Genomic DNA, 24,512 nt, shown 5'->3' on the forward strand with positions numbered 1-24,512 from the left:
TAAATTCAACAAGATTTATTTTGATTTCTTGCAGAAACATAGTTTCCAAATTGTCCATATACAATATTGATTTCTTTTAAAAATTGATCTAAAACAAATGCCTTGGCATTCATTTTGGTACTTCTAAAGGAAAGTGCTTTCTCTACATTAGGAGAAAAATTATTCTTTAAATCAGTAAAATAAAAGCTGAAGTATTTGTCTGGTGTTCTAAAATAATTGATGGCAATGTTGCACATGTTGTGCAGTTTTTTTTTCTTTTTGTTGCCATCTATGTAACTGTTCAGAATGAGTCATTAGAAAGAAATATTCATTATTTTTTTTCATATGTATATGTTTCTGAGGCAGAGACAATACTGGAAAACAAAATGCTACACATGGAGCCATCACCTTATTTTTCTTTTGGGGTAAGCAACATTATGCAGAGCATGGAAAAGGAGTAACAAACAGTAAGCTGAAGAAATTAAAAACAGGAGATTAGAACAAGGAAAGAAAATGTAGCTGAAGTTTGTTTACAGTTTGGTGTAGTGGTTAAGGCACCAGGCTAGAAACCAGGAGACTGTGAGTTCTAGACCTGCCTTTGGCACAAAACCTTGGGCCAATCACTCACTCCCTGTCCTTGGAAGGAGGCAATGGCAAACCATTTCTGAAAACCCTTGCCAAGAAAATTGCAGGGACTTGTCCAGGAAATCTCCAAGAATCAGACACGGTTGAACAGATTAAAAAAAAAACAACTTCCACTATACTTCCCCATACTTCTCTCCATGTAAACCATCCTTATTTCTAACACACCCACTGCTTCATACATAGCCCTTTGTTCTTAACCTATTGGCCTCTCTTTTTCAGGATCTCAGTAACTCCATCCACCACAACTTTCTTGTACCTCCCTTTCCTCTCAACTGCTTCCTTCCTTCCTTCATATATTTATTGTACAATTAAATCCGCATTCAGCCTCTCTATAAGATCAAACATGTTGGCCACACACTTTTGTATTCAATCCATATTCATTCAGCACCCAAACATTCTTGATCCTTTCTCTTCTTATTCTATAGTACACAGTTCTTTAGCATCCTATTCCCACTGCATTTAACTTCCAACCACAGCTAATTCATATTGTAATTTAAATTGTAAGAAAGAGCAGAAATGGTGAACTAGCATCTGCATTTGGCAAGTCTGACATATTAGTGAATAGAAACAATCCCTATCTAGCTTAGGTGTTGCATTGAAGAACATGCTGAACACAAATGGGAAAGGGATCCAGTTCTCCTTTCTTGTCTCTTGAAAATATATAATTTCATTTTAAATGCTTTTACTGAATTATATGTTTTAAAGATTAGTTGAACTTTTCCTTGAAGCTGCAGGTTCACATTATTTAGATGAGTTGTGATATCAAAAAGAAAAAGAAATCATTTAATTCCATTCTTCATCTTTAAGCTCTTTGAATTTTCTTGGTTAATTTACAAGAAATTTTGTTACTTTGTCTTTTATAGTAACAAAATATTGAAGTGTGTCCTTGACTCAACCATCTTATTTCTGTGTGATAAATTATTATGTTCGGTTTGTGCTTCTTGAAGAAATGTTTAGAATGTTCTTCTGTGTTTTAGTCTATTGCAGCGGAGATAGTTAACAATGAGGCAACCACCGACATCATATGATCAAATTTTAAAAATTTACTACACAAAATTTGCAGGTGAATAATGTAGTGGTGTTTATACCCAACAGTACAGCCAACAGCATACCCAACAGTCATACTCAACAATCATACCCAACATATCAACAGTATGACTGTTGATGCTTTGGAGACATATACACGGACATATCAAAGGGACAAATCTTACTGCCCCTTTGATATGTCCGTGTATGTGTATTTTCATGCATTTTACAGTAGTCATCTTGAGAATATCTTTGTTCAGTTCATTTCCAAAAAAGGTGCAATTTGTGTTTTCTGAGTTTAAAAAAAACACACCAGTGGCTGCATGTTATGCAGGCTTGGACTAGACATACAAGGAAAGGAGACTGGAGGAAAAAGGCAACCGTTTCATGATCAGATAAAAGGATGTCTTGATGAATTTTTAAGTTCATGAACTTTTGCCGTTTCTGCCAACTGCAATTTCCTGCCTCAGTATGCATAAAAGGTTTTGTCTTTGTGTTCCGTTTTGGAGATTATCCAGAGGCGGGTCTGTGTACTCTTGGCTCTTGGGAACAATTGCTGGCTAATAAGCTAAGTCATTTAAACAGAACTGAAGTATTTTTCTTTCACACGTAGGGAGGGTTGTGCAATCTGCCAGTACTCATGATATTCCAACTGAAGATGAGCCCAGTTGCACTTTACTTTGCTTATGGATTCCCAGGATATCCAACAAGCAAAGTTCTCTGATAGAGAGGAAAAAGTACAATGCATTTTTAAATAGAATGTAAGCCAATTAATCATCATCTTCATCATCATAATTCAATTTATAGAACATGTTTTGTGTAATTGAAGTAGCATTGCTTATAACAACCCTGAAAGATAGGTCAATATTATTTATTGAAACGTATGGGTATAAGGTAATAGCCTGCCAAAGGCTGTAACTCTATCACCTTGTACAGTAGAGGAATTCAAGCTGAGATCCTGGGGCTACAATATCTTCGCCAGTTTGGTGTAGTGGCTAAGAAAGAAACCAGGAGACCGTGAGTTCTAGTCTCACCTTAGGCACAAAGTCAGCTGGGTGACCTTGGGCCAGCCACTCTCTCTCAGCCATAGGAAAGAGGCAATGGCAAACCACTTCCAAAAATCTTGCCAAGAAAACTTTAGGGAGTTGTCCAGGACTGACTCAAAGGTGCACACACACAAACCCTCTAAAATTTGTTACCAAATTGTAACAGGCAAAAATAATTCGCATCATGACTACCTATTTGTGTTCAAGGGGAAAATTAAACTTAAGGCTATCTTTCCCCCCTCCCACATGTATTGATTTAATTGAGTGGTATAAGAAATAGGAATGGAAATGGTGTCTTGATACATATTTGAAACTGATTTTGATTGTATCATTTTTGTTTGTTTTTTTGATTAATACAGGTTGAATAGAAATGACAAAAATAATACATTAATTTGTTTTCTGTTTTTCAGAACAATGAAATGGCAGAGCTGCAGAGAATTCGTCTGAAAGATGAAATTAGAGAATATAAGTTTAGGGAGGCACGGCTTCTTCAGGACTATACTGAACTTGAAGAAGAAAACATTACTTTGCAAAAGCTGGTTTCCACATTAAAGCAGAATCAGGTGAGCAGAGATTGAATGTTCAGTAAAAGATTTAAAAAGTAGTAATGCCAAATTCTCAGTATGCCTCTCATTACAAGATGCAGTCTACAAACAACAGGAGATGCTGTTTCAGGGAAATTTCTAGCATTTCAATACTTCATATTTAAAAATCATATATAATAGGGCTGAAACAGGTTTGTAAAACAGTGGCCACCAGTAACTGATGGGGACAGTGCATTAAGCTTAATTCTAAAGGCGTCTTACTACAAAATAAATGTAGTTGGATATTACATGGGATTGGCAAGCTCATCAAGTATATACATTGAGTACAAGTATTCCCTGACAGCATATGTATAGATAGATGAGATTTTAACTCAGATAAATAGGAAAACAATGTTTAAAGTAACTTAAAATAAAAATAGCCACCTTAAAATAGAAAAGAAAGAACTAAAGGCATCAAAACCAACTTTGTTGTAATGCGTTAATTGGTTAGAAGGGGTGACTGTTACTGAGAAAAGTCAATTGAATCAGAGACTAGGGCATCAGAGGGAATTACATCATTTGATTCTTGATTCCATCTTGCAAATAATGATGCAAATTACAGCAGAACTTTGATCTACTGCATGCATGCCTTTTCCTTTTTGGTATTTTTTAAGCCCCTTGTCCAGACTTTCAATCCAGTGGACATGTCCACTATTTCAGCATAGAAATTTTGTCCATTCCATCCTAAATCCACTAAATGTGGATTCTTAAATCAAAATAAATGTCTCTCTCTCTTCTCAGGCTTCTGGATAGAGAAGTATGTGGAGATTTCACTATTAAGCCAATTTTTGTTATGGTAATTTTTAAAGAATGCAGTGTCAGAGCATGCACAGTGGCCACCCTATTTAAGAAGCCAAGAACATGGTAGACCAGTTTGAAGTATTTTATTAGAACATGTACAACAAGCACACCTACCTACTCATACATATGTATGCAAATTACCTACTAAAAAGGAAGAAAGAAGAAGAGAAAAATAGAGCCCTTGTCTTCCAAAAGGTAGACCAAAGGGCTTTGGGAAATTCAAAAGTGCTTTCTGTCCAGATGAAATGGAGGTGAATCTCAGCCTTCCTATATTATGCATCCATCTTTTATAATTTTCTCAGTTACGGTATCCCTGCTAATTCTCACTGCCTGTATTCTCACATTTGGTTCCAGCCTTCTTTGTTTCCTTGTCTTTGATGTATTTGGTTCCTTATTCAAAGAAATAAAGCAACAACTGCTTTTGTTTACTTTGCCATGCAATTCATGACAGACAAATGTTTCCTTTAGTTTGTTTCTGTTATCACCTCTGAATGGTGCTAATTGACTGTTATATATGCATTCTTCAGCTGTTTTATCTTTCCTTCCCTTTCCTTCCATTTTGATCAGACAGTCTCAGAAAAGACTACACGCACACTCCCTGAATATACTCTTCTGCCTGTAAATCCTTATACAGGTAGTCCTTGACTTACGACCACGTTTGGGACTTGAATTTCCATCATAGGTCATTGTGGTCACAAGTCAAGTCACCCTGTGACCAGACTCGATTTTATGACCATTTTACAGCGGTCATTAAGTGAATCCAGCTTCCCCAAAGGGCGTTTTTTGCCAGAAAACAGCAAAAAAGTTGCAAAACATGATCATGTGACCGCGGGACAACCAGTCATAAATGTGGGCCAGTTGCCAAGCGCCCGAAATAAGATCATGTGACCACAGGGGGTGCAATGTTTTGCAATGCTCAGAAGTGGGTAAAGCACCCATTCTGAGGCCATCGTAACTTTGGACCATGATTAAATGAATGGTTGTAAGTTGAGGAGTACCTGTATAATGAGTATGTATGTATGTAGTCCCTTTAAAAATATGTAATTAAACTTTGGCCTGAACAGCACAATTAGAAGCACTTGAACCATTTGTTTTACATTCCTCCCTTTTGAATATTATGGCCCCTGTGATGGGTACACCTCAGGTCATTTTACTGAGAAATCTGCATCATGAAATGTGCCTGATGTTTATTTTGGTGATGGGGAAAGGTGCAAATCTCAGTTGTTCTAAAAACTTAAGCCTTATTAGCGGAGATAAAATAAATCGATAGAATTACCATATACAGTGGAGATAAAATATAGCAATAGAATTACCATGACTTCAGGATTCTCCCTGGGGCTAGTTTTATTCAACTTGTAATCTCTGGCTCCTTTCCTCACCCATTGTACAATGTCTCATTTTTAGACATTTATCTGAAGAGATGCAGCAAATGGCAGATTGTGTGTAAATCCAACTTTTAGTATTATGAATCTTCTTTATCTTATTTAATTCAGGTTGAATATGAAGGCTTGAAACATGAGATAAAAAGATTTGAGGAAGAGACTGTGTTGCTTAATAGCCAGCTAGAAGACGCCATCCGGTTAAAGGAGATTGCGGACCATCAGCTTGAGGAGGCCCTGGAGACGCTAAAGAACGAAAGAGAGCAAAAGAACAACCTGAGGAAGGAACTGTCCCAGTATATCAATTTAAATGATAGCATGTATAATAATCATATTAATATCTCAGTAGATGGATTAAAGTTTGGAGAAGATGGAAATGAACCTAATAATGATGACAAAATGAATGGACACATTCACGGACCTCACATGAAACTGAATGGTGACTTTCGGACGCCCAACGTTAGGAAAGGAGAATCTTTGCACCCAGTCTCTGATCTCTTCAGTGAGCTGAACATCTCTGAAATGCAGAAACTGAAGCAGCAGCTCATGCAGGTAACAGTTGACTTGGAACATTCAAAAGGAAGTTTCAGTTCATAACCTTTGTAAGAAGAACCCATCTGACTCCCAAATATTCATATTATGTGCAAAGATACCAAAAGCATTTCTCTGAGAAAAACAATTTGGAAAAAAAGAAGTAAATATACCTTCTTTTAAAGCTGTTGCTTCTCCATTTCAAATATATCTCAAGAAAGTGGTTTTTTGTTTTGTGCCATTTTCACTTTCTTTGTCAGATTCACTTGTGAATTGCTACTGCTGTTTTACTGCTTCCTTTGTAGCCCAGCTAACATAAAAAGAATCCTGCTGGGTTGAGCCAAGGCCCATCTAAGTTTAGCATTTGTTTTTCACAATGGCTAGCTAGGAGTGACAATGAGCAGGAGCTGGAGGCATACCTTCTCCCACCCTTGTTCCCTGCAACTGGTATTTGGAGGCAAGTTGTTCCCAACCCAAGAATAACATTGAGTTTTCAAGGCTAATACCCTTGACAGACCAATTATCACCCATGGGTTTATTTAGTTCCTTTGTATAGATATTCAATTTAGTGGCAATTACCATGACGTATGTAATGAATCCCTCAGGTTAATTCCTTGTTCCAGTCAGCTTCATTGGATGACTTGTGGTCCCAGTGTTTGGCCAGTGAGAGAAAAAATTCTTCCTGTTGACTTTCTCTCTCCATACCATGTACAATTCCATATACCTTGAACGTGCAGCCCCCAAATCACCATTTTCCTAACCTAAAGAACCTCAAACATTCTAGTTTTTTTCATGTAGGCAAAGTGTACAATCCCTCTACTCACTTTGGTTGCCCTCTTTCACACTTTTTCCAGCACTGTTTTATCCTTTCGTAAATATAGCAACCAGAATTGTACATCATGTCCTAGTGATAGATATAGCATAGATTTTATAAGAGCATTATGTTGGTACTTTGATTTTTAATCCCTGTCTTAAGATGGACTTCACACGTTTCACAGATGCTGCATACTGAGTTGCCATTAAGAGATTGCAGCAGGATAGAAATTCAATCAATCAATCTTCATTCAGCTATCCACTGTAACCCCAAGATCTTTTTCCTGGTTAGTTAGAGACAGCTTAGATTCTATAAGTATACCAATAAAGTAAAGGAGTTTTTTTGTCCCAGTCTGCATCACTTTACAATTATAATTGAACTGCATCTGCAGGTTGGTTTACCACTCACCCAGCTTAAAGAGAATTGCCCATTTACTCCTATTCTTTGTTTTCTGCTTGTTAACCATTTAGTAATCCAGAAAAGGACAAATATTCTTATTTCATGACCTCTACATTTGAACCTCAGATGAAGAATTTTATCAAACACTGTTTCAAAACCAAGTGTGTAATGTTGATAGGGTCAGTTCTATCTCTTAAGTTAGTGAGGCTAGATTTATCTTTGCAGAATCCATACTGATATTTGCAGAGAATTATTGTGATATCTCCAAAGGTGAGGTTGCCAGAAGTTCAGAGTAAGGAGCTGTGCTCTAATTATATTTCCATCTAATATTCTCATAAATTATTATTTTTATGCACCAAGAAGTTAGAAATGATAATGACTACACTGTGGCAAACTAAGTTTGGTTTTGTTATCACTCATCAAACAAGTTACACCATTTACATTTGAAATGGTTTGTTTTTGTCAATGTATGTTTTATAGTTAAATTGTTAGATGATTTTTCTTTAAAAAATTGCACAAAATATGTATTTAAAACTGTACACTGAAGTTTTTCAGGTTTGGAAAAATTGTAGGCAATGTTTGATACTCTTTAGTCTCATTTTAACAACTGAATGTGGTGATGAGGAAGTATCTACTTGTTTTTTTGTTGATCGACTAACCGCACAGTTACTGCAACATTAGATGTTTTGTGTTAAGGACAAAGCAATAATTAAGCAGGCATACATTAAGCTATTTCTATTATCTTAAGTATTTAGGCTGTTTTCAGATGATAGAAAAGCAAACTGTATCTTATTTATTTGTTTATTTGAAAGACTTACATAGACTTATACATAGTTCACTTGTCTGCTGAGTTGCATTTGAGATAGTGAATTTGAGAAAGCTTGGATTCTTTTAGCTGTATGCAGTTGATTCAGGAGTCAGACTGAATTAGGAGGAACATGCTCCTTGACCTCTGCAGCAATCCATGTAGTTATAAGGTTCAGTTTTTTTAACTACACCAAAAACTATACAGCCTCTAGTTTTTTGTACTCCAGATTCTTTCTTGAGATATTTATATCCTTCTTCTGGGTTATTGCAGGTGGAGCGTGAGAAGACTATTCTCCTGGCTAATCTTCAGGAGTCTCAGACACAGCTGGAGCACACAAAAGGGGCCCTCACTGAGCAGCACGAACGGGTCCATAGGCTTACTGAACACGTCAATGCAATGAGGGGTCTGCAGAGCAACAAAGAGTTGAAAGAAGTAGATTTTGAGAAAGGCCGAGATTCTGGGGAAGAAACCCATGATTATGAAGTGGACATCAATGGCTTAGAGATCCTGGAGTGTAAATACAAAGTAGCTGTTACAGAGGTGATAGACCTCAAAGCCGAAATAAAAGCCTTAAAAGAGAAGTACAATAAATGTGTGGAAAACTACACTGAAGAAAAGGCAAAGTATGAGAGCAGGATCCAAATTTATGACGAGCAGGTATCCAGCTTAGAAAAGTCAATGAAGGAAAGCCATGAGAAAATGATGCAGATGGAAAAGGAACTGCAAAGGATTACAGGTGTTGCCAACGAGAACCATAATACCCTCAACGCCGCTCAGGATGAGCTGGTGACTTTCAGTGAAGAGCTTGCTCAACTCTATCATCATGTCTGCCTCTGTAACAATGAAACTCCTAATAGGGTTATGCTGGACTATTACAGGCAAAGTCGCGTTACTAGAAGTGGGAGCTTAAAGGGACCTGATGACCCAAGAGGACTTCTATCTCCACGGCTTGCCAGGAAAGGAATGGCACCTGCTGCCGAAGCTAGGGCACCAGCTGAACAGGGTTCAAAAGAGAGCACAGAAGCCAACAAAGAGCCAAGTCCGACCAAGACACCCACTGTTTCTCCAGTCATTACAGCCCCTCCTTCCTCCCCAGTTTCTGACACCAGTGACATTCGGAAAGAGCCAATGAACATTTACAACCTCAATGCCATAATACGGGACCAAATCAAGCACTTGCAGAAAGCAGTAGATCGGTCACTGCAGCTGTCCCGGCAGCGTGCAGCGGCCCGTGAACTGGCACCCATGATCGATAAGGACAAGGAGGCTTTAATGGAAGAAATATTGAAATTAAAGTCCCTGCTGAGTACAAAACGAGAGCAGATCGCAACCCTCAGGGCAGTGTTGAAAGCCAACAAGCAGGTAATTTGGGAAATGTAATTTCCTGTCTGTATATACTTTATGGGTTTTAACTTTATGACTAATTTACATATGTTATTGCTGTGAACTGTATACTTTTGTTTATTTTGAGCATCTTGTGAAATAACAGTGGAACGTTCATTCATTCATTCATTCAATTTATATAGCCACCGGTCTCAGCCCAGTGACTCTGGGTGGCTTACAATATTCTTAAGTTTGTATGAAATTCCAGAGGACAAGAAACTTAAGTATATTTTGCTAATTACTTTTAAAATCAACTTGGATTAAATATGTATAGTACCCTTATTCTGATACTATTTAATGTTCAGGTTATTTTTTTTAAAGAAGAATTTTATTAAGTTTCAGGCAAAGATAAAAGCTACAGACAAACAAAAAATTACAAAGAAAAACAGAGAAAAAACTAAAAAAGTGTGGAAACACAAGAGAATTTTTTTTAAAATTACAAAAAGAGGTCACTTCTGACTTTTAACAGCAAGGATATACAACAATTTTCCATAATCAATCCTTTACTCTATATCAGACCAAAATCACATTATTTCTATAAATCATTCCATTGGCACATAATAAAAATCACTAAATACAGTTGCTCCCTCCCCTTATATTAAAAGAAAAAATATATATAAACCTCCTAATCAACTCTCCCCCAAAGATAACATTTATTTAATTATTTCCTTCCTACTACTATTCTACACATTCCTGTCTACTATAATAAAGATCAAACTAAAAAACATATAAATTGCCCACCATTGTACTTGATAATACAACAGTTTTAATAATCTTAATCATATTAAACCCAAAACCAGACATTTATTATTTTTGTATTATTATACTTTAATAAACTTAATCCAAATTGCTAAAGATAAATTAAATGAGCCAAACCCTAAAAGCAATCCAGATAAATATTCTTAAACCCTTACCCCACTTTAAAATAAACCAGAGCATTTATATATCCCTGCAATGTGCACAGAGCTTTTTTCTTAAAAAAATCAAACAGCCCAGCCGCCCCCCTCAAAAACTCTGACTTCTCTTCAGGAGACCTCCCATACATAATAACCCCTACTTTTCCATGGTGTTCCACCAGAAGATCAATTTCGCTTATGGCTTACAACTTGATCTCTCCCTTTAATTTCTTCAGCTTGACTATCTGATCTTCATCCAGCATTTCAACAGACATCCTGATCTCACTCTTAGAAGAGACATTTCTGTCACTGTTAAATTCCAAAGTTTCATCCACGACATCCCCAACCAGATGACACATTTTAGACCTCATATTTTCCACAATGTCCTGAATGCCTTGCATAAAAACTTGGTAGGAATCGGAAAGAATCTGTTTAAAATCTTGGTGGAAATCAGAGAAAGTCTGTTTAAAATTCTCCGTGTCTCACGGAGTAGATTATGGCGCCCCCAGGAGCTTATCCAGCGAAACTTGAAGATATGAAAGGGTTCCAGAATGTGTTTACATAAGCAAAAGTGAGATACACAGATAGTTCCTGAAGGAAAGTAGAAGCAGAAAACTTAAAAGTTCAAAACAGCTGATTCAATGTGTAGGAAAGTGCTAATATCTTCAAATTTAGTACAAAAATAATAACAGGGAGACAATTATTTAGTCTCAATCCTCCTTAATATTTGGATGGAAAACGAAGTCCAAAAGAATTTTTTAAAAAAATTGATCCCCAAAATAATAAGCACCAAGAGAACCCGCTTCTCCTTGCTGTAGAAAGCCTCTCTTAGGATACGCGTACTTCAAAGAAATATAAATTGGGTGATTTAGAAATGGGGTGGCTGGTCTTAGTGTCCCTTTAAGGCTACAGCACGGCTTGGAAATGGTGACGTCCCAGCCTTCTGGCTGCTCTTACCAGTTGAACATGAATGCTGTTTGCAATCTTCTGGCTGCAAGCAGCCATCCGGAGGACAGATGGGGTGATTCCAGGTGTTTTCCTTTTTCTGGAAAAACACTCCTCAGCTTCAGGAAAAACCTGCCTGAGCCTGAAAAAACTGCTGCGTTGTCAGTTCTGCCCGCTGAGCCCGCGGGCACAACTGTTCAGTCCGCCACGTCCGCACTGGAAGTCATGAAGTGTTCAGGTTATGAGGTTGCTCGTATTTAAAGGGTTTAAATTTCGGAAGTTGGAGAGTTATAGTAGATATTTTGAGATATTGTGATACTTCTTGATTTTTTTAGTATGTCCTGGATTCTTGATTTTGAAATATATCCTGGATATTTGTTCTCAGGAACATTATAGTGTATGAAGGGGCCTGTTTCATGGTTGTGCTAACACCAATGGCTTTTAAGATCTTTCGGCTTTATTTATATTTATATTTAGTTGTTTGGTATTGTTTTTATTGTTCGATTGTATTTATTATTAGCCGCCCAGAGTCACTGGTTTGAGACGTGCAGCTATATAAATTGAATAAATAAATAAATTAAAATAAATAGATATTAATTTCCATTTTGAAAATAAAATATGGATGTTAAGATTGAAAAGATAGCACATATTATCTTTTCGTGAAAAATAATCAAAGTTACATCCAAATCTACAGTTCTGTGATTAACTGGAAAACACTTACAGAGCTGCCAATTGGAAAGTAAAATCTAAGAACCAAAGCAAGTTACACTGTTGCCACCTAGTGGCCAGCAGAAGTAAAAACTTGGGCATTGCCTATGCCAAAAGAAATAAGAAAATAATGCTTTAATATTTATATTTATCATGTTTCTTTCTCTTGTCTATTTTATGCTTAGTTCAGCTGGTTTAAAACTGTATATCAGCATGCATATGTAGTTTTATAATTAATGTAATTAATTATGTATATTGACCTCCAGAATTCCTGGTTTATAACAAACAAACCCACTCATATTTATAGCTTTTATATTGAATTTTGCGGGGGCATAGTAATACAGTAGTTGCAGTCTGCTCTTATTAGGGACTATGTACATGGAGGGTATAGTTGGTATACTCCAACACCCTGTAAATTTTATGTACAACTTTGATTCTAGCTTTTTCAGTTGAAGGATGCATGGTAGTCCAAGCAGCAAGGTCTACCCATGATCTTGGAGAGCCATTTTTACTCAGAGTGGGTGGTGAACTTTATAAACTAATAGCCTGATTTAATGAAAAGAAACTTCAGCTTCTTTCTTGTATCCAAATATATGGCTAGTTGTTGATCAGCTTCATTTATAGGCTGATCTTTATTTTTCCATATGTTTATACTGCTATGGGGTTAAATTGCTCCAATGTTCTCTCTCTTTCTTCAGCAGCAAATGTATCTATTTTTCATTTTAATAACAGATAGAGCCAGTTTGGTCTAGTGGTTAAGGCTCTGGGCTAGAAACCAGGACACTGAGAGTTCTAGTCCCACTTCAGGCATGAAAGCCGGCTGGGTGACTGGGCCAGTCCTTCTCTCTCAGCCCAAGAGCCAATCAGGCGTGGTGTGAGAGTTATAGTCCCGCCTTAGGCTTGAAAGCCAGCTGGGTGACCTTGGGCCAGTCCCTCTCTCTCAGCCCAACTCACCCAACAGGGTTGTTGTTGTGGGGAAAATAGGAGGAGGAAGGAGTATTTGGTATGTTCACCGCCTTGAGTTATTTATAAAAATAATAAAGGTGGGATAGAAGATAAATAAATAAAATAGGTAAAACATTTCAGAAAGCATGTAGTTGGTGTGACTTTTCCCTATAATTCACCAAGTATTGTCCTAATCCCATCATTATGGCGGCTCGTCACTTTATAGATTATGCCATTGGAGTACATGCCACAACTACATGGACATGCCTCAATCCAGTGCATTAGCATACAGCATGTATTGAAAGCTGGTGTAATTGTTAAAAATAGAGGTTTCTGTAAATCAGTCTTCCTCAACCTGGTGCCCTCCAGATGTGTTGGGAGAGAAGGCTGCCATAAATTCCCTCCATTTTAACTATAGTACATGCCTCAAATTCTATTCCCCATTGGGATACGTAAGATATTTTCTTAAATCTTTTAATCCCATGTCTCTAAAACATTCCCAAACTTTTAAAATTCCTTTATTCCCCCTCCTAACCTTTTTATCTCTTGATGGAGAAGAAAAGAAGGGGATTTACTCAACACTTGTATCCTTCTAGATCAGTGTTTTCCAAACTTGGCAACTTCAAGATGTGTGGACTTCTACTCCCAGAATTCCCCAGCCAGCTGGCTGGGGAATTCTAGGAGTTGAAGTCCACACATCTTAAAAGTTGCCAAGTTTGGAAAACACTGTTCTATAATGTTTAGTTGAGGCACTTCATGACTTCATGGAACTTCAAGACTAGCTGTAGTAGGGTACCCTCCTGTCCAGCCAAGAAAAAATTTCTAAGTTTTCCCTGAAGTGCAATCCTGTACTTGTATCAACCAGATGAAAATAAGTTTCCATGTTTACAATGCCTATATCTTTGTTTCAGACAGCAGAAGTGGCCCTGGCTAATCTGAAGAATAAATACGAGAATGAGAAAGCCATGGTAACAGAAACAATGACTAAACTGCGCAACGAGTTAAAAGCTTTGAAAGAAGATGCAGCAACCTTCTCATCCTTGAGAGCCATGTTTGCAACCAGGTACTAAAACCAACTATTAAGACAGGAGTTTGGCTCCCTGCGTATGCAGTACTGCTCCACATGAGTAGTTTTCCTGGGACATGTTGATGAGGTGTTGGATAAACCTAGCCATATTCAAGCCATTGTCTCAGCCAATTAGCAAATATACTCCAGAGGCTCTGGCAAGGGTTGACTCTAACTGTATCTATAGAAAATCCTCCAGAATGATCAGTTCCTAAGTATATATTAACTTTATATATCTCCATCCCCAAATAATTCATCCATGAGATTACATTCTGTCCATAGTATTAGATCGATTTGTGAAGGTCATAGTAAAGTCAGTAGGCCTGATCCCACTCCCTCCTATTACTATTTTTTAAATAATGCAATTGTTCAATTTTTTAAAATTAAAACTTTGTTTAAAAGCATAAAAATGAGCAAAACCTGGACTTGTGAAGCCGATAAGAAATAAAAGTGGACTTCAAGATGCATTGGTGGAAAAAATTACTTAAGAACACACCAACAATTGGAGAGGTCCAAGAAACGTTTTATTAAAGCTAGCAAGTTACAGGGAGTCCCTGGTCTCCTGCTCTTAAGAGAGAAGAAGATCACAGAGTAGTCAACCAAGTTCTTATAGAGGACTGTTGAGATTGAAGATGAGCATACTATACCTTTGACCACTGACAAATAATTGTTTTAGCACCAATAAAGAATACAGATAAGGGCACAAAGAAATCTGAGTGTCCTTGTGTCTGGAGAGAGAGCATTTTGTTATGCAGAATACTTAGCCTGTGGGAAGTGTTACTGCCAATTGAATGGATAGTTATTCTAATTGTTTGACCCTGCATCCTGTTTTGAATAAGGGGAGTTGCAAACACACATGGATAGGAGCATATAGGAGGCATATAGAACAATAGATTCCCTCCATGATATTTAAATTGTAGCACTCAGTAGTTTAGAACAGAAAGAAGACATATAAATAATTTCTTTTAAAATCCTCTTAAATTTCAAGTTCTGTTAACCTGATACTTTATCAACTAAACAAGTAATTTTTTTTTCAAATTATTATTTCTTTTCTTGGTTCACTGTTGACTTTAAACAATCCATGTGGTCGCTCAGATTTGAAGAAGTAGTTGCATTTTGCTTTTAGTGAAAAGAAGTAATAGAGAATGTAGATTTGCTTCCAGGAAAAAGATTTCATTCATACTATTTAGTACTATTTTCCAAAAATCTGTTGATTCTGTATGTTGCATCTACATAACCACCATTGTTATTTCTCAGTGATTTTTCTTTATAATGTCTTGCTTAAATTAGTCATTAACAACATTTATACAATTAAGTTTGAGCCCTTGATAAGTGATGGAATTGGAATCCACTTAAATGCAGCACAATGTGATTTTCTAAAGATTTGACTTGTACCATGATATACATTTTTGTAAGCAAACAGGCTCTATTTTCAGTAAAATTGCAGATGCTTCACTCAGTGACTAAAACAACCACACAAAGTATTTGGCTCTCTGAAAAATGCTGTTTCAGTTTCATGGGTAATTTCTGCTCTAATTTGTAAATGATCTTTGCATCAAACATTAAGATAACTCTCTTTAAAAAACAGTCTTCCTCCCACCTTGAAAACAGCCCATGTGAACATAGCAGTAGAAGTCACTTTCAAAGTAAGAAATATAGTAGCAGCAAAAGCAAGCAAAAGAAAAGTGCTTTTAATATCCACCTTGACTATGAATACAATGAAGCATGGAAAGTACTTTAAATAGAAATACTGCAAAGGATTTACAGACTACCTCAAGGCTTCATTTCACTGTTGCGTTTCAGAATAGTTCACTTAAAGTAGTTTGCACACCAGTGTCTTGTTTTGGGAAACACCTCTTGCTGTGTCTTTCTCACACACTGCAGAAGCTAATGTCTGCTAGAACAATTCTTTGGCCTTTATGGGCTGCTTTGAAAGGGTCTTGTGTATTCCATATTCATAAACGTTCATTCTTTCACATTAATACATGGCACAGAGAGGGGGGAGCTATACAGCTATAAATCACTATATATAATACATAGTACCATATTGGTAGCAATATGACAACATATTAAAAGTACAGGTAGCCCTTGCTTAGTGACCACAATTGGGACTGGCAATTCCATTGCTAAGTGCTACGGTCACTAAGTGAAACGTGACTGACAGGCTTATGATTTCACTTCCCCTTTGGATGTTAAGCAAATTACCATGGTTGTTAAGTGGGACATCATGTGACTCCGACTTACGATTTTACTTCTGCCTTCTCTATTAACACTGCTTGCCGCAAGCCAGTCGCAAAGCACAAATGACGATCATGTGACCGCGGAACGCTGCAATAGTCATAAATGCGAGGATTAGTCACAAAACTATTTTTTTTATGCTGTCACAACTTCAAACAGTTGTTAAATGAAGCAGTTGGTAAGTGAGGACTACCTGTATTTTATTTCAGTAGGTCTCTTGGAGTGCTCTGTCTTACGCAATCCTTCTTAGTATTATGGATTTGTGTCCCCAAGTTATTGTTAGATTGGGTGCTTTGGAAGAAGAGCAGATAATATCATGGTTGAGATTAGGGCAAAAGCTGTGACAGAAAGACCAAAAGCTGCCTTGGAGTGTGTGGAGGTGCAAACAAAGTAGAGGGTAGCCCTGCACTCCTGGAAAAAGGTCCAGTTGCTTTAAAGAGTTGCTGACAGATGCCAGGTTTGTAACTTCGGCCTCTGTGAAACCCCTTTTTTATCTTGAGTCTGAAGTACCTCACAGCAACATCTGCTTCTTGCTACTGCTGAAATTCAGAGGAATTGCTTTTGAGGACACTCTCTTAAGACCATGACAGGCCTATGATCTCACTTCCCCTTTGGTCATCATGTGACTGTGATTTAGAGAGTGTTGGTGCTGACTTCCATGTAGTTCATGTTTGCAAAAGGAAAACAATGGCTGGTCAGGAGATATGCACAGACAGCTTGACCTGTTCCTCTTTCCTTATTGTTTCCCTCCAGATGTGATGAGTATGTCACCCAACTGGATGAGATGCAGAGGCAATTGGCAGCTGCAGAGGATGAGAAAAAGACGTTAAATTCTTTGCTGCGGATGGCTATCCAGCAAAAGCTCGCCCTGACTCAACGTTTGGAAGACTTAGAGTTTGATCACGAGCAGTCCCGGCGGAGCAAAGGCAAACTTGGGAAAACCAAGATTGGCAGCCCTAAAGTAAGTGAGGAGGCATCAGCCACCGTGTCAACCATAGACACTTTCCTCCTGCATAGTCAGGGCCCACAACCAGCAAAAATACTGGTCAGCAGTGGCACTCAGAGGAAAAGGTATGCATGCAGTCATATTTATAGTACAGTGCAGTGGCCTGACTTGACTTAAGGTCTTCCACTGAATTGCAAATACATTATATATTTGATAAGAAAAGGTTGGGGATGGGGAGGACAGAATTAGTGGCTTTTCAAAATGTAAACATTGGCTGTTAATTCCATCTGCCATGATATTTTCTTGTCCATTTTGATATGGTTGTGGTTGATCCCCTCTTAGCATTTCAGCACCTTCTGTATGTCTTGAATGCATCTGCTTGAGATAGAGCTGAATACCTCAGGTGCGGGGGTGGGCTCGTGTTGAAAAAGCACATCCAAGGAAAATGGAACATTCAAATAAACTTTGGTGCTAATAAATCTGCCTCCTCAGTGGGTAGAGGCGTTTTCATTCCCATGTGCTTCTCAGTGAATGTGTCAAAAAGCACAAAGGTTCAAAAGAAACTCTTACACAAGCCCACCTGTGACTTTCCTGCCAAAGGCCCCACCACTCTAGGGAACAGTTTCCAAGAACCACTTCAACTATGTCTCTGTAGAGACACTTTGGGGACACAGATGAACCATAGAAGTACTCCTGTTCAGTGTAACTGTTAACTATAACCATGTAAATATGTGTGGAACCTACATACTAAGCAAAGGGCATATCTCCGGCCTGAACAGGCTGTGACCCACCAAGCCATGCACAACAATATAATTATGGTGTTGATTTATATTCATTTATATTGCTGCGGAACTATGTTGATTCCTGGCAACTTTCAAAAACCATTTCAAAGGGGCCTCCAAAATTTTAGTGTTCCAATGGACAGCAAGAATAGATTGCATTGAACTCATGCTGGGACATCACAATATTTACTTGGCTTGATCGATCACACACGTTGAGTGCCTTGCCTTAGTTTTTCCTCAGATATACAAAATCCCCCCTGTAGCATTTTATTATGGGGTGGCAGCAATTATAGGAGATGGTGGCAATATGTTGGGTATTTTTTCAGGAGGGTGGGTGATATATGATATTTAATTCAAGGGGCCATTGCTCAGTAATTAAAGTAAAAACTCTTTTGTTTCCGTATGTATTTTTTCTTGGATCTCCTGCAAGACTATTCTCACCTTCCCCTTGTGATCAGAGCCATTCCAGGACTTCAGGGACCTATCTACTGCCTTTATTAAGAACCCCCCCTGATCACACCTCCACAGAATCATTTCTTCTGAGGGGCCCCCCTTCCATGAATGAATCCTTCCATGGGCACCGTCTCAGCAAGGAAAAAAGGTTAACCGTAGCCATCCCAGGTAAACATTTTTTCCTTGGGTGCATGTAGTGCAAAATGATTTGCTAAGTATAAGGGGAATCCTCTCCAAACGCTCTACATGCCATCTTTAATTTGGACATATGCTTACATCTGTACAGATGAGCAACCTCAAACTAGTTTCCCAAAGCCAGTGAAATTATTCTTGACTAAGCAGCTGGAGGGTTTAATATGAAGTGTCTTCTACTACTTATTTCAGTTTCTACTAAACAAAAGATATATTCATATTTTTCTCTAACCCAGCTGGTGATGGGTTAGATCAGCGTTTCTCAACCTTGACAACTTTAAGATGCATGGACTTCAACTCCCAGAATTCCCCAGCCAGCTTTGCATCTTAAAGTTGCAAGGTTGAGAAACACTGGGTTAGATGGTGATGTACAAGCATCATAGTGAAAGAGTCCTCCCTGGTGGCCCTTCTTCTCCTCCATTATGAACTGAGTACCTTGTAGAGATTCTGGCTCATATTAAACCACAGTTATGTGTTTTGCCTGGATTAAATAACAAATATTAAGACAGATTTTTTTTCAGTTCAGAGATAAAAATCCTGTCTGGTTTAAGATAAGTACTGAAGCCTGTCAACCACAGGAAGAATGGCAGAAAGGATCCTATGCCCCAACACTCATTCAGAGTTTGTAAAACATGGTTTATGAAGTCTCATGTAACACATGACCAGTGCCCATAACACTTTAGCCACTATCTTTTAAATTTCCTTTCTATAGGTCCATATATATAAAATATTGGCAAAGCAAAAGAGAAATATAAAAAAGGAAAAAAGAGAAATCTTATGCATACCTGCACAGCTATATAGGTAAAATAGTGATGGGTATATTTTTACACAAAAAATAGTGTTAGCCTTTTTCTCAAATGGCATCCTGCAGGAACATTTTGCTAAAAATAAGTTGCTACTTTCCCTGTGAATCATGATTGAAAATGCACATCTACTGAAGCTTAGGGAAGTATTGCACACACAAGCAGAGCCATATCTCCCATCAGCTCTAATAGGAATATCTTTCTTCAACTGATATTTGCTGTAATAGGAGGGCTTTGGCTGTTCTTACATGTTTGACTTTCAACAACCTCCTAATACAGCTTTTGGCCACCCATGCCTGCTTTTGTAAATCAGTTTTACTAGTTCAGAGGGGATAGAAATATAAGCAGTCTCTTAACATCAGGTGCAAACATTCAGCGAAGCCAATGTTTACCTTCAGAAGTTACTGACTCTCAAAATGTTTCTATAGTTCGTTTTGCAATTATTCCCAACCCAAAGCCATGATTTGAACTTAGTTTAAAATGCCAGTTTGCTATAATAATGTTTTATTATGTCCAAGCCTATAATCCTAGTTTATTCTAATTGGTTTTTCAAGTCTTGACCCTTGCTAATTCACATGAGAACAGAGGAGATAAAAAAAGAAAAAGGAAAAAAAAAGGTTGTTTAGGCTAAACTGCTTTCTCTTGCTCCCCTCACCCCCATTTCCTCCCTTTTCACTGTCCCTCAACAGTCACTTTTCCACCTTCAACTTTTTCTTCATCTAGCATTTGGCAATGTCAGAAAGCTCCTGCTTTTTTTTTTGCTGTTGCTTTGCACAAAGAAAGACCATTGCTTTTAAAATGCAGATAACACCCATTTAGTGCAAAATGAAAAACTTTCAAAGGGAACAAATGCTGATACCAGGCATTGATTACAGATTGTTTTTGACTGCTTAAATGTTTTCCCAGACCAATTTATTTAATATCAACAACATTGGGATTGCTCAACCCCATTCATTAGTCAAACAAAGTGTCGAGAGCATCAGAAAATGAACACCTGTCCGCAGAAATATCTGTGGTCATAGACAGGCAAAAATATAAATTTTCTTTTTCCTGTTCCAATGGAACCAGGTCTTTTTATGAAGTAAACTGAAATGAACTTGCTCAGAAACATAAATAAAAGACAGGGATGAAGTCTGATTTCCTTCCTTCCTCCCCAAAGCACGACAAACCCCACTTTTACAAAAGAGAACTTTGTAACACTTAAACCAGCACCGTACAACTTTAAGTTGTTGTGTGGGAATGCTGTATTTCAAGAGGAACCATCTTGTGATTCAAAGCTGCCCTGTTCCAACTTGGTTGCTGAATGGAATGCACTTTATATTACAACTACGATCTAAACTACTATATGTAATATGTAACCGTATAATATCAGCTTGTTTGTTCTTCAACAGTCTCAAAGAACCCAAGTTAAAAATTGTCTAAATACCTTCTAAGTGGAGACTGTGAAGAACAGGGTTAAATATTGTTTTATATGCTTGCTTCAGATTAAAGAAAAATCTTGCTGTACTTTTACAGATCAAAGCATAGTTTGAGGGAGTATTGTATGGATACAGTAGCTCAAGGCTAATTAATTTAGAACAAAGATAGATGTTCACTACATAGTATAAATAAAAGCTGAAAACTCATCTTGGCACATTTTCTTAGAGAGAGAGCCTTGACATACTTCAATAAATTGCAGTGGTCTCACTCACCCTGATATCCTGATTTCTTTCTAATTTTCTTTTTATAACTTCCACATTTGGAAGAAGCTCTGTGTCACTATCCTTTACAGATTTTTTAAATTATATTTTGCTTTGTACTGTGATTGACTAGAGCAGCCTTTCTCAACCTTTTGACCCTGGAGGAACCCTTGAAATATTTTTCAGGCCTTGGGGAACCCCTGCACAATCAGGCTCCACTATAGGTCAGAAGTTACAAAATTAGTATATTCATTTCATGGGTAGGCCTGTATTAACAATGCATTAACAGGGTTCTTAAACTGAACATAAAGAATGAAACTTACCTCTTTAATGTGAAGTTGCCTGAATTTGAAATAATTTTTTAAATAAATTGTGATCTCCCAGGGAACCCCTAGTGACCTCTCGTGGAACCTGAGGGTGCCATGGAACCCTGCTTGAGAAACCCTGGATTAGAGTATGAGGCAGTTTATAAATCTTAAGCAAACTATAGTCCAATATATAATTGTGTGGCTGGGATTGTTCTCCAGCAAAATTCCACAAGTGTCACCTTCATGAGCTAGGGAGTCAAACATGACTCCTGGTGTCTCAATGCAAACATCCATGTTGTTTTTTGATTTTATGGAAGTGGTTTGCCATTGCCTATTTCCAGGATTTTTTTTTTAAAAAAACTTCCTACAGCTCTGCAATTTCCTGGTTTCCAATCTCATTTGACTATACTTAGTTTTTTCAAGATCAGCTGATCTTGAACTGCCCAGAGTCCCTCTGGTGGGAGAAGATGGGCTGTGACAAATTTGATCAATCAATCAATAAAATAAATAGATGCTGCCATTTACTGTGACACTCCAGGAAGTAATATCCCTATACAACCTAACAGATATATACCACAAACAGCCCTTCTAAAAATCTCCCATAACTTTAGAAACATTCAGGCAAAATATTCCTTTACTGCTGAGTCCTGGCTGAAAAATGAAAGGCAAACAAATCAGGAGTTGGGCACCCTACCTTGGATGATGTTGCTTGACCGAGATTCTAGTTAACAAGATATGATGAAAACAAAAGGCATTGCATTGTGCAAACATAGCCACTGTATGATTTCATATCTAGTTGTGGGAGGCAATGAAAACAAATCATTTTTAATGTTACCTTGACAAAACCATCTCTCTGTTTTGTGCCCTGCTTATTACTCACAAGTTCCTCTCTTCTACCTCTCTAAAGTTGTGGCACCAGTGGAACGTTTCCAAGTGCAGGACATCTCTCATGAGGAACACTTGAGAACCATTTTCATGGATTTGGCATCTAGGCCCAGTACATGTTACCAAATACAAGGTGGGGGTATTTTTAATCATATAAGTAATTCCGCCACCATTGATAATTACTTTGTTGGAATGTGCTAAAGTTGGTTCCAAGATACTGTGCCTCTGGTGGAAAGGAATTGATATACTTTTAATTTTAAATGCCAGAGACTAATATCCCAGCATCCCCCTCCCCTTTTCCAAAAGACTCCCTCGTAACTTCTTACATTCCACCTTTATGCTTAGTTGTTTCATTCAAATCTAGAGGTGTTTGTTTTAATGCCCTTTTCATGTCTCAAAGCAGTGTAACATAGAATAAAATGTTCCAGTGAAATATTACATAAGGTTACAAAGGAAAATAAAGGAAAAACAACTTTTTCCTTACTGCTGTCCATTAAAAATGCCTGTATGAACAAAGAAAAGGTTTTGCAGGTCTGAAATACAGTGAGGCGTAGGCTCTGTGCTTCCAGAGAGATAGAGAATTGAAAACAACATCTCCTACAAGCCTGACAGCGCAGTCTCTGAGACGGATTCATTTGCTTATTCTTCCTTTTCTGAACTACGGATACAAGTATCATCCAAGAGTTAGCAAAAAAAAAAAGTCCAAAACAATTTACAAACGTGAAAGCAGTCAGACTCTATTCAGTTATAGGTGACTGGTGGACCTGACTGGGTTCCAGAGAGAGCTTGGGGTTGTTCCAGAAGGTCTGCTACATGGTCCGGCAGAAGCCTTGGTGGACACCTGGAATGGCTTTGGACAGGATCGTGCCTGAATGGTTCCCGGAAATCTCTGTGGTATATGGAAGAGCTAAGGGAGCTTAAGAGGGCTAAGAGGTACCTAGAGTGCTGCTGGTGAATGACGAAGGGTGAAGATGATCGAACACGAGCTAGAGCTGCAATTAGAGCCTTCCTTGTGGCAGTAAAGATGGCGAAATGTCATTATTTCTCCACCCTTATTGCGTCCGCAGATAGCCAACCAGCTGCCCTGTTTCAGGTGACCAAGATTCTCCTTGGAGGGAATAATTCTGGGGTCTGTCTTCAGGGTTGCTGTGCTGAGCGCAGATAAAATGGCTCAGATTCACTCTGTATCGATTCCAGCCTTGATGCAGGGCCAGTGGAGGTTACAGGGGGCTGAGTTTTGCACAGTTATCTGGGAGAAGTTTGAGCCTGTTGAACCTGAGGAAGTGGATAGTTTGGCCATTTTGTGCTAGATCTGTGCCTCTCCTGGCTGGTCAAGGCTGCCTAGGAGAGGACATGTGCTTGGGTCTGGGCGGTGGTTAATTCCTCTTTGAGGGAGGGGTGGTCCTGCTGGCTCTTAGGAGGCAGTGGTACACCCCCTCCTCAAGGAAGCATTGTTTGACCCAACTGATCTGGACAGTTTTCATCCAGTCTCCAGCCTTCCCTTTTTAGGGAAGGTTGTAGAGAAAATGGTTGCATAGCAGCTTCAGAGGGCTCTGGATGAGGTGGATACTATTGATCATCGTATCCTTCTGGACTGGCTTTGGGAGTTGGGGGTGGGTGGCATGGTGTTGTGCTGGTTCTCCTCCTTCCTCCAGGGTCAGTTCCAGTTGGTGTTGACAGGAGGGGAGAGGTCCAGCCCACAGCCCCTGCTTGTGGGGTGCTGCAGGGCTCGGTTGTCTCTCCCCTCTTATTTAACCTCTACATGAGGTGATCTACAAGAGGTTTGGAGTGAGGTATCATCAGTATGCTGATGATATCCAGCTTTATATCTCCACCCTGGGTTGCCTGAGTGATGCTGTGGATGTCGTGACTCAGTGCCTGGAGACTGTAGGGGCCTGGATGGAGTGCAGTGGGCTTTGACTCAACCCAAGCAAGACTAAGTGGGTGCTTGGGCCCTCCAGTACCAAGGTTTTTCCACCGCTGGTCCTGGATAGGGTAGCACTGCCTCGGATGGACCCCGTGCACAATCTGGGGGTCCTGTTGGACTCACAGCTCCTGCTGGAAGAGCAGGTGGTAGCCGTGGCTAAGAGGGCCTTTGAACACCTTTGGGTTGTGTCTCTGTTGTGCCTGGTTGCGCCCATTCCATTCCTGGACTGGGAGGCTCTACTCACTGTCACTAATGCCCTCGTGACCTACCGTTTGGACTATTGGAAAGCATTCTGCATGGGGCTGCCCTTGAGGAGCATTCAGTAGCCTCAGCTGGTAAAGAAA

General features: G+C 38.6%; 1 protein-coding gene and 1 long non-coding RNA gene across 11 annotated transcripts in view; one reads left to right on the forward strand and one right to left on the reverse strand.

Annotated features, from left to right (window-relative positions):
• The window catches only part of LOC134501360 (uncharacterized), a 425,249-nt gene that overhangs the window by 362,949 nt on the left and 37,788 nt on the right, over positions 1-24,512 (reverse strand). The window lies entirely within an intron of this gene.
• BICD1 (BICD cargo adaptor 1) overlaps positions 1-24,512 on the forward strand; it is a 116,914-nt gene that overhangs the window by 63,065 nt on the left and 29,337 nt on the right. For 2 of the 10 annotated variants that reach the window (XM_063309167.1, XM_063309158.1), the window contains exons 3-9: positions 3,107-3,259; positions 5,575-6,012; positions 8,283-9,374; positions 13,801-13,952; positions 16,947-17,264; positions 18,352-18,542; positions 22,264-22,374. In XM_063309167.1, coding sequence (XP_063165237.1) covers positions 3,107-3,259; positions 5,575-6,012; positions 8,283-9,374; positions 13,801-13,952; positions 16,947-17,264; positions 18,352-18,542; positions 22,264-22,374 — 2,455 coding nt within the window. Of the gene's footprint in view, positions 1-3,106; positions 3,260-5,574; positions 6,013-8,282; positions 9,375-13,800; positions 13,953-16,946; positions 17,265-18,351; positions 18,543-19,087; positions 19,902-22,263; positions 22,375-24,512 lie in introns of those variants that run through there. The other 8 variants (XM_063309157.1, XM_063309161.1, XM_063309165.1 and 5 more) reach the window with 6 other exon arrangements.

The sequence above is a fragment of the Candoia aspera genome, chromosome 7 (assembly GCF_035149785.1).
Source record: "Candoia aspera isolate rCanAsp1 chromosome 7, rCanAsp1.hap2, whole genome shotgun sequence".
NCBI classification, from domain to species: domain Eukaryota; kingdom Metazoa; phylum Chordata; class Lepidosauria; order Squamata; family Boidae; genus Candoia; species Candoia aspera.